At 40.9% G+C, this 10,246-nt stretch overlaps 1 protein-coding gene across 1 annotated transcript; it reads left to right on the top strand.

Moving 5' to 3' along the window:
• Positions 1-2,430: 2,430 nt before the first annotated feature.
• On the top strand, positions 2,431-6,979 carry LOC109111791 (homeobox protein XHOX-3-like). Its single transcript, XM_019124780.2, has 3 exons — positions 2,431-3,845; positions 4,740-4,972; positions 5,313-6,979. Exons 1-3 carry the CDS (start codon positions 3,350-3,352, stop codon positions 5,847-5,849), a joined length of 1,266 nt encoding a protein of 421 aa, XP_018980325.1. The 5' UTR covers positions 2,431-3,349; the 3' UTR covers positions 5,850-6,979.
• The last annotated feature ends 3,267 nt before the right edge of the window (positions 6,980-10,246 follow it).

Genomic DNA, 10,246 nt, shown 5'->3' with positions numbered 1-10,246 from the left:
TTAATATTTCTTAGCTGAATTATTCTTTCTACCTATTTAGTTCAGATTTATGAAACCAGGTTGTGCTAACCAAATTGCGCTGCAGGGAAGCTGCTTCAGTTTACTCTGCACTGTTAACTCATTTTATTTTACATTTTGTGCACTACTCATTTTATTTTCACCATCATTTTACTTTAAATGTATTCTTTTATGATATCTCACAGGTTCTCGTTATAGGTAGCTATGCCTCAAATGTTTTTGGAAGACATTTTGTTATATGTAGGTTTGGGGGGGGGGGTGGGGGGGGGGGGGGGGGGGGGGGAAGGGGGGGGGGGGGGGTGGGGGGGGGGGGGGGGGGTGGGGGGGGGGGGGGGGGTTTTTTTCCTTGTCAATAAGGAACACCAAAATTGACCACTGAGAGAAAGCGGGGGGGGGGGGGGGGGGGGGGGGGGGGGTGGTGGGGGGGGGTGTGGGTGGGGGGGGGGGGAGAGAGAGAGAGAGAGAGAGGGTGGGGGGGGGGGGGGGGGGGGGGGGGGGGGGGGGGGGGGGGGGGGGTGGGGGGGGGGGGGGGGGGGGGGGGGGGGGGGGGGGGGGGGGGGGGGGGGGGGGGGGGGGGGGGGGGGGGGGGGGGGGGGGGGGGGGGGGGGGGGGGGGGGGGGGGGGGTGGGGGGGGGGGGGGGGGGGGGGGGGGGGGGGGGGGGGGGGGGGGGGGGGGGGGGGGGGGGGGGGAGAGAGAGAGAGAGAGCTCTTATTTTTTCCAACAGACGAGGGCGCACGAGGACAGCTTTGATGATTGTGTCACAACGGCCACACAAATAGAGCGTCTGATGTCACTCTCCAACATGCGTGTCCCATCCACTCAATGCGGTTCTGTTTAGAAGCGCTTGTAAAACGTCCCCGGATTTCCCATACGCTAAACAAGAGAGGGAGAACATGGACGAAGACTGCTTAGAAATAAGAAGAACACTCTTAAAAAAAAAGGTGCTTCAAAAGGTTCTTCACAGCGATGCCATAGAAGAACCATTTTTGGTTCCACAAAAAACTATTTAGTCAAAGGTTCTTTAAAGAACCATCTCTTTCTTACCTTTATATAATCTGAAGAACCTTCTTTCACCACAAAGAACCTTTTGTGAAACAGAAAGGTTCTTCAGATGTTAAAGGTTCTTTATGGAACCATTTAGAAAAAAAGGTGGCATCGTGAAGCATCTTTATTTTTAAGAATTAAGGCAGTGATAGGCGTAGGCCTATAAGATAATTATCACCGTTTTCAACAAAGCCTTTAAAAACAACAACAACAACAAAACAATTACAACATTCAAAAAATACTCTACTAATTAATTCTTAACCTGGCTACTTGGTCTCTGACCACTTGCTCTCTGTAGAAAGAAATAGGATACATGAGCATTTTAATTAGCCTATTTTAATGAACGTAGCTGAATTAAAATTAAATATTGTATTTTAATGAAAACATTTGGGCTTATTTTCGAAGAACGTCTCTTGTTTTTCAGAGAGAGGGTGGTTAGCCTGCAATTAAGATAAAGAAGTCGAACTAATTACATCTCAGTAGGTTATGATCCTATTGCTGCCTCTGTGGTGCATCATCAGTGTTGTTAAGTGCGGTTATAAGGAAAAGCCACGCAGTTGTAGCGGGCTATATTACGCCACCAAAAACGATGAAAGCTATTTGGGTTGAGAAGTAATATCAAGTTAAAACCTCCCGAGGCTATATTCTTTAAAGCTTTTGAACTTCATCACAGCTTGTTGTGAATTTTTACTGCCTGAACTCCGACATCAAAGCGGAGGAGGGAGCGGCCTCCTCCCTGAAAGCAAGCAATGCACTAGGTTATCTTTGCATATGTTATAATATACCCAACAGACTCGTCTCCTGGAGCCTGAAACTCATAAGCCTTACCATCATTAAAGTGTTGGTTTTGTCAATGACCAAGACACAGAACAAGATTTTGAACTTTGTCCATTTCAGTCTGCTACCATGCTTTCAACTATATGTAAGACTAAATGTAAACGTCTAAAAACAACAAAAAAAAAAAAAAAAAAAAAAAAAAAAAAAAAAGACAATAAGATCTAATAAATAATGTCAAATATAAATGTTATAAAGAAAACACTATAAACAGGTATTTAAGAATATCATAAGGCTAAAAACAACGTAAAATTGGGTTCTACAAGACAAAATAACAATTTTGCATTTTGTAATGATGGGCAGGATTTGAAGATCAATATTTTATCTGTTCTCATTATTTTATTACTTTTATTTTGGTTAATTTGATAACGGCATGAATGAAACAAATATATGCTAGCCTACTATTGTGAAATTAACGTGCTCTAATATTTGTGACTAGTCCAATCATTTGAATCCTGGAAAGTTCAAATTGAAACATATTCCAGAAAATGAAACTGGACAGCTGCCTCCCGCCAGCAGGCGGTGAGGGTAGGCTATATGCATTGTTGGCGCGGCTCAAACAAATCTAATTAAATGTCAAATAGCCTGTTATTCTTACTCTTGGTCACGGGGACCTGACCTTTTTGCACTTTACTTGACACCACTTTGGAAGATCGAGTTAGGGCGGGAGAAAAAGCGAAGGGAAGACAGCGTGACTGTGCTTTGAAAGAAGAAAGGATGGAACTTGTACACTTCAAATTACGCATGCTGGCGGAGAGACAGCCCTCATCATCTTTGGAATATTCCCATTCAGTCTGACGTCTTCTAACGCGCGCTGACTGTGTTGATCGGCGAAGAACATGTGCTAATATATTCCGAAAGGCTGCCATTATGACTCCTTTTCATCCAAGTGGGCTCAAGACAGGGAGATAATAGATAGGGTTTGACCATATCTGCGTTCTATCACATTATTCAAACCTCGACTGTCTTCGTTAATGGACATTAGTTTTTTTCAGCCATCAAAAAAGCCCTCAACCATTTTTTCTTCTCTTATGTGAGAATATTATTTAACCAAATTATCTGAGTTCAGTGAAGCAAAGATGATACTGACATTCTGGTTATTACTGGGTCTAAAGATCAGTTAAAATAAGTAAACAAGCAGTGAAAAAAAAAAAATTCTAAGAGGAAAATACATGAAAAGTCGTACACATACATACACTCAACCCAAAAGTGTAATTATCTTGTAACTTAAATGTGTAAAACGTTTAAGTTGGTGCATCTTACATGCTTCTATTTAGCTGGTGATGTGCCACTGGTGATGTTTTGTGTTATTGCCTTGAATTCACCTCTAGTCTCTGCTAGACTACTCTCCCGCTCTGTTTATTCACTCTAAATCGACTTGTGGCGTCACTGAGCCTTCTATTATGACGACTGGCCTATTAAGAATGACAGCGCGTGAGGAGAGAGAGGGCAATGGTGATCCCTCCCAGAGTTCGTGCAGCACTCTCGAGCGCTAACAACGCACAGCTTCTCGCCTGCGTTTGCTGCTCCAAACTGTCTTACCAAGCTCCAGGAGATCTGGCACTCTGCTCTCGTCTAACGGTTATGGACAGCGCTAAGGGCATGCTGATGCGCGCCGAGGGTGGTCAGGTTGGCACGCTGTCTGCCAAAACTGGCTCTAATTCGACAGAGGCTACTGGAGACATGCGCAAGCTACCGGACAAATCGATTAACCAGAACAGCTTAAGCCCCGTGTCTTATTCGCAAAACCTAGTGGATGACGCGACAATGGGACAACGTAGCGGAAAGTACGGAGATGTGTCACTTGCTAGCAAGCCCTCCGCGCCGGATAGAGATCTGTCAGACATCCCTAACAAAGATGCCAGCAGCTCAGATGCGGAATCAGACCTCTATGAGGAAATAGATGTCAGCTGTACCCCAGAGAGCATGGATTACCCGAGTGGACAAGGTAAAAACTGCGGCTCATGGTATTATTGTTTATTTGTATTTATTTATTTATTCTTATTTTCTTCTCCTGTTTTTAAATCGAGTTTATTATTGAGAAAACAAGCGACCAAATTACCACGTTTAATCGATCTGCAGTGTAGCCCACTGTTTGTGAGAGCGTTCGATTGTCAGCTCCTGTTAAGTTATTGCAAGCTTTTTGAATTAACGAGTCAATTACAAGGCCACCATGTATCTGGGGTGCTGTCCAGGCTTTAACAAGTTGTCAAGTCATTTTACACCAGTCTCCAACATCTGAATAACCTTTTATTTATTTATAAATTTTTTTTTGTGAAATTGCTGGCTTATTACAAAAACGATGTTTAAGAATGTCCAATGTAAATACGTTTGAATTTAACTTTAACATAATGTAGTAAATGCTTCACTACGGAGTCTGTTCTTATCTTTTTGTTTTCTTATTCAGGATTAATCGTATTATTTAAAGGAAAATAAATTAAGTATACTGCTTTTCTTAATAAATAAATCAACGAAGGAATGATTCAAATAATTTTCCTCGGACGTGCACATTAGTTCAATTAAATTTATTATCAAATCAAGTTTTTTGTTTTGGAAATAATAATATTTTCAGAGACTAAGACAGCATGTTTTATTAGCTTTTCTCAACTGGACACTGATGGAGAAGAGCTAATAAAACATGCAGTCTCTATCTCTGAGCTTGTTTTTTTTTTTTTTTTTTTTTTTTTGCGCTAGCTATTTTGGCTATTTGTTCTAAATCTCAGTAATATTAAAAATATATATCGAATGAAATTCGCAAGCAATACAGTATGAACGCTATAATAATAACCAGTGACCTTGCAATGTATGTCCTAAAATGTTGTCACTATTTCTTTTTTCTGAGGACTGGCAATGGGCTCGCCGAACCACGGTAAAGAAGTCGGTGTGGACCATAAGATGGGCTCAGGCCCCGGTGCTCTCAACTATGGTTCTGACCAGATGCGAAGGTATCGAACCGCATTCACGAGGGAGCAGATAGCACGACTGGAGAAAGAGTTTTACCGGGAAAATTACGTGTCCAGGCCACGTAGGTGCGAGTTGGCAGCTGCCTTAAATTTACCGGAAACAACGATAAAGGTAATGCCCTGCGCCTCCGATTCTATTTTACGTTCATTTTTAGATATTTATTTTGACAAAGGTGGCCTGATAGATTACCAAAAAGCTACTATGGGTATAAAAATAACCCCGCCAAGATTGATCCATCAATCAATATAAGCAGCTTCATAAATTGATGAGCATTTTGAGAAGTTACAATAAAACACAATTCTATAAAAGATGTCTGACCTCTTATTGTTTAATTATGGGACCATTTCTCTTGGTTTATTGATCATCGAAATTGGCTAGAGCCTACATGCACTAGGCCTCAGCCATTACTATATTAGCTACCTTATGCCTACTTTGCTACTTTTGGTTGCAGGTTTGGTTTCAGAACCGTCGCATGAAGGATAAGAGACAGCGGTTGGCTATGACTTGGCCGCATCCTGCCGACCCCGCCTTTTACACCTATATGATGAGCCATGCTGCAGCTACCGGCAGCCTGCCCTATCCGTTTCAATCTCACCTTCCTCTACCATACTATTCTCCACTTAGCGGTGTGACTGCAGGTTCAGCCTCTGCCACCGGGGGTCCATTCTCCAATCCTCTGCGCTCACTGGACAGTTTTCGGGTGCTATCGCATCCATACCAGCGTCCTGAGCTGCTGTGCGCCTTCAGACACCCATCACTGTACCCCAGCCCGGGTCATGGGCTTGGTCCCGGGGGAAGCCCATGCTCTTGCCTTGCCTGTCACGCTGCCAGTCAGTCAAACGGGCTCCCACATAGGTCCAACAACGCAGACTTCTCGTGTTCGCCCACGACCAGGACTGAGGCCTTCCTCACGTTCTCGCCAGCAGTCATCAGCAAATCATCTTCAGTGTCTTTGGACCAGAGGGAGGAAGTGCCACTAACCAGATAAGACGACAGCAGGAGGCTACAGTTTCTTCGGGTACTATCCGGATCAGCTTTGGGCAGTATTTAATATGTCATCGCATGAACTACTCAAAGCAGCTTGCACACAACAGCAATCTGCTTTAGTTAAGTTTCGAAACTGTGGATGTTTTCCAGTTAAGAAGCTATATGTTGTGCAGACGGAGTCTACTTATACACTGTCAGGCCACGGACTTTTAAATAATCTTTGGAGAAATTAGCTATTGATAACAGAGATATAATATTAAGTCAAATACATTTTAAGAATAAACCCTATAAACAAAAATGTGACAGGAGACAAGGAAATGTATTTGTAAAAAATAGCGCAAAAAATCTATCATAATTTACACCCTTTCATACCCATACAAATTGACCCACATGCAGTTTATTTCACATTAAAACGATGTTTTTCATCTAGCTTTTTAACAAGGGGATTTGTTAACCGAGCACGGTTGGCTCATTATTCCTCCTCCACGAACACCCGGTCCCGGTAGCACACAGAAATGTGCAGATGCGAGGGAAATTAAGGAGTGATGTATTCGGAAGGGAGAAATTTTGAATGTTGAATTAATGATAATGCTGCACGCTCAGAGACTTGTCTGCCAAACCGGTAACAAGGCGCCAGGGGAACGGATTAAGAAGCTCCATGCGAGGCTTGCTGGCTTGACGGGAGAACATGCGCTAGAGATCCATTGGACAATCACATGCGGCAAATTGGGGCAAGCCAGAGATGCCTGTCTTACCCGCACACCGTCAGCTGAATACTCCCCATCCCGTAGCGTCTCTTCCCGGCCTTGCTGTTGGCTTCACCTTTACACTGAGACACACAATACAAATAAACACACAAGTTAAATTATATATCAAGCATAGCCCATGACGCTAATATTTATGGACATCATCAGACGTGGCATTATTTATTGACCACAATGTTTTAACATTTATGTATTTTGAGTTCAACTCCTGCATCAAGGTTTTTTCTTCTTCATGTACAGTTTAGGCTATTCCTACTCTGCTCAGTTATATAGGTTGATTTCAGGGTTTGGAAAATGCGCGAAAATGGGTCAGTAGTGTTCTGATTAAATTCAATTTAATAATAAACTATTTCAAACAAAAAGTGTACTAATGTTTATTCTTGAAACAAAAATGGTATATATTGAAAAGATTTTACGCTATTAGTGATGAGACACTGTAAACTATTTTCTCGACGATGTGTAGATTAATTTAATCTGTTCACTATCTATTCTATACATGTATCTTTTTAGGATTTCTGGAAGACAAACAAGCGACAAATCAGTGTGATGTGAAGAATCTTAGAACGAAAATTAATAAAAGCCGACACATAGGCTTTGACAATAAAAGTACGACAGCAGCAATCTTCAACATGACACCATGTAGGCCTATTGCTTTAAATTTACAGTGCGTTGTCACTTTTATCTCTTATATGGCCTCTATTATTTTCTTCTGAAACACTGAAATGATCTAATAACTTGGACATAACTGGACCTCTTGATCGGAACGAGCTGTTAAGTAGTCCCTGGGCACCCAGCAGACGACATATTGCGGCGCTGTTAGTAGAAAGATTGGAATGAAATGTCTTGTGGAGATATTGGAATGCAAAAAGATCGATGATGCCTCCACATCACCAATCAACTAATTAGCTGGGTTGTCCGCGTAATTGTGGCACCTGGAGCGGCAAATTGAAGCTTTCTGGACATAATAAAGAAGGCTGGATTACCATCACATGTGGAACCGCCAAAGCACAAACTAGAATATTAAAATGAGATCAAGTTAACATAAGTTATTGCAATTAAAGCTAGCCTATTTACTGGGGAAAAATAACAGAAAATAATAATAATCTTGCTGTTTGTTTCCCCCATTAACCGTGCACGTGCCATATCATGTTCAGTCAGTTAGGGTTAGGGTTAGGGTTAGGGTTAGGCTTATATTAAGAGATTTTTGATTAATTGAAACGAGGTGTTTTGATTTTTAATTGCTCTTTTCATCTTCTATTTTACAAACAAAATGTCAACAACTGCTAGTGATCGCTGCCCAAATAATTCACCTCCTCCCACACACACGAGCCCAAGCCAGAAGGTCCTAGTTGCGCGTGTGATTGATGGCCTTATTAGAAGCAGTTCTTGTAAGTGTGACCAAGTTGATTAAAATGCATATGTTTGGAATAATATGCCATTTAAACCGGAGCAGTTAACTCAAAGACGGATTTATGTCTGGTTGTTACATTAAATTACCTACGGCGAAGGTAGCCTATAAGAAATGGCCAACGACAAATTGACAATTAAAAATAAAAGAAAGAAAAATCTAAAAGCCATATGGGGCTGATAGTTCACCACCGTCTAATAAATTTAAGCTTGTTCGATACCTAAAATGTGACATTTTATGCCCGTACCCAAAGCCAGCTTACCTGCACCAATGAGCACGTGTGTTAAAAAGAAATCCATGTCAGTTCATGTAGTTTATTTTCAGTGCCTAGTAGCAGAATAACATTACAGCCATCTAATTAATCTGTTATTTGATGTATCCTATGCACACTTAGGTTGCATGTCCATCATCTATAAATCCAAAAACATGTTTGTAACCATGATCACATTGCACAGCAACAGTGAAACAAAAACCGTGGTAAAGATCTGTATGACTGTATTTTGAGAATGAGATTTGACATCTAGTTTCCTTTTTTCTGGAGCGACAATAGGCCGGGCGGTACCGCGCATCTGTCAGTTAGAGCGCATCTCAAGGCGGCGACTGTTTAAAAGCCTGTTTACGTTCTAATTTACAGCAGGCAGAGCCAGTCGTGAATGAACCGCTCACTGCCTAATGATGATGAATGGGGAATTAATGCGCAAGTGTACGGGACAATCTGAGCCTTCATCTGGTTAAATAGGCATTCAATAGCATTAAGAAAGTAGAGGTCACATTAAATCAATCGGGTGTGTGAAAGTCATATTCTTTTGGCGCCTATCAGCGTTATAACGGCGCACCGGAGACAGTGAGTCCAAGCTGAAGAAACAGTATCGTCAGGCAGGCCAACAAAAACTGCCCTGTGTAATTTATCCAAGAGAGAACAAAGCATGATGGGTGCCGTTTTATTTGGTATAGAACTGATCCGCTGTCTTATTGGCGTATGTTATTGTAGAGCATGTTTTCATTTATAGCATTTCTTTCAGAACAGTTTATTCTCTGCTACACTGTTTGCTAAAGCAGTCAACTTGAACCTGCGGACAGGCTTCTAGTTTAGGCTTCTAGCATTGCTTAGCAAATTAGGGTTCCCCTTCTGATATGAATAGGGAAGTTTCTGTCTCCAAAGCAGTCTTGATCAGGGGTAATAAACTGATATTTTAAATTATATTAAGATTCTATCTCTCTTTCTGATATTTTAAGTTACATTAAGTCAAATTTGCAACCTCTTATATAGCTGAGAATATCTTCCAAAATGAACCTGATTTTTCGCTAGTATGAGATTTTTAGTATGAGCTTATCTTTTTCAAAATAATATCATTTAAATGTGTCTTTAAGAATGTTAAACAAATCTGCACTACACTGTAAGAGATGGGTTGACCATTTTCCAAACCTTCTGCTTTACTCTAGTCTTGAAATTAAAATAGGATATCCAACTTCCAAATATAGCCTATTTTAGAAATAACACTGAATTTAAGCTTTCAGTACACTGCTGTCTATTCAGTCCTCTAAACAACCTATTGTCTTTATATTTGAATCTCTTCTATTGGTACGAAAGCAATCAATTACCTACATAAGGTCACCTCATTAATCATTTCAGAGAACTCAAGCAAAACACGAGAGGCAGTAGAAGTTAAAAATTAACATCTGAATATTAATCTAAACAAGATTCAAACAATAGTGTCATGGTATCATGTATATGTTTTTATTATACAGATAGAAACATGTAAAATTTCATCTAATAAATTAGATTACAATTTGGACTAGGTTATCATTAATATCCCAAGCATTTCCTCAGCAAGCCTTAATAAAACCAGAGGTACATATCATATTCCAAAATCAATCATGCTGTTGTACATCAAAATAAATGAATGAAAAATACTTAGCTTTTGCTCGACAAGGGAATGTAATTGGATTTTCTCTAAAGCATACATTGATCTACTGAGAAAACCATGCTGCTGAGGTGGGTTTTTAAACCACAAGAATTAACATAATCACATAAACACATGCTCAGTCCTGCTCTGGAGATCTACCTTCCTGCAAAATGCAGACCCAATTCCTACTGAGCACCAAAATAATCATTTAAAACTGTGGCTTGAGGCTCCAAGACCTAATCTATATGTGCCAGAAAGGCATAGATATCCAAAATGTGCATTGCCTGGGCACTAAAAATCAGATTTGAAAACCTTTATC

The sequence above is a fragment of the Cyprinus carpio genome, chromosome B19 (genome assembly GCF_018340385.1).
Source record: "Cyprinus carpio isolate SPL01 chromosome B19, ASM1834038v1, whole genome shotgun sequence".
NCBI classification, from domain to species: Eukaryota; Metazoa; Chordata; class Actinopteri; order Cypriniformes; family Cyprinidae; genus Cyprinus; species Cyprinus carpio.
Note: the sequence above shows the minus strand (reverse complement) of the source record. Positions and strands in the feature narration are given on the sequence as shown.

What these genes read in the sequence shown, in the direction of transcription:
- LOC109111791 (XM_019124780.2), top strand. Translation starts at nt 3,350, where the DNA reads ATGGTGATCCCTCCCAGAGTTCGTGCAGCACTCTCGAGCGCTAACAAC. An exon ending in GGATTACCCGAGTGGACAAG is followed by an intron (nt 3,846 to 4,739) that starts GTAAAAACTGCG and finishes CTTTTTTCTGAG; the next exon opens with GACTGGCAATGGGCTCGCCG. An exon ending in TACCGGAAACAACGATAAAG is followed by an intron (nt 4,973 to 5,312) that starts GTAATGCCCTGC and finishes TTTTGGTTGCAG; the next exon opens with GTTTGGTTTCAGAACCGTCG.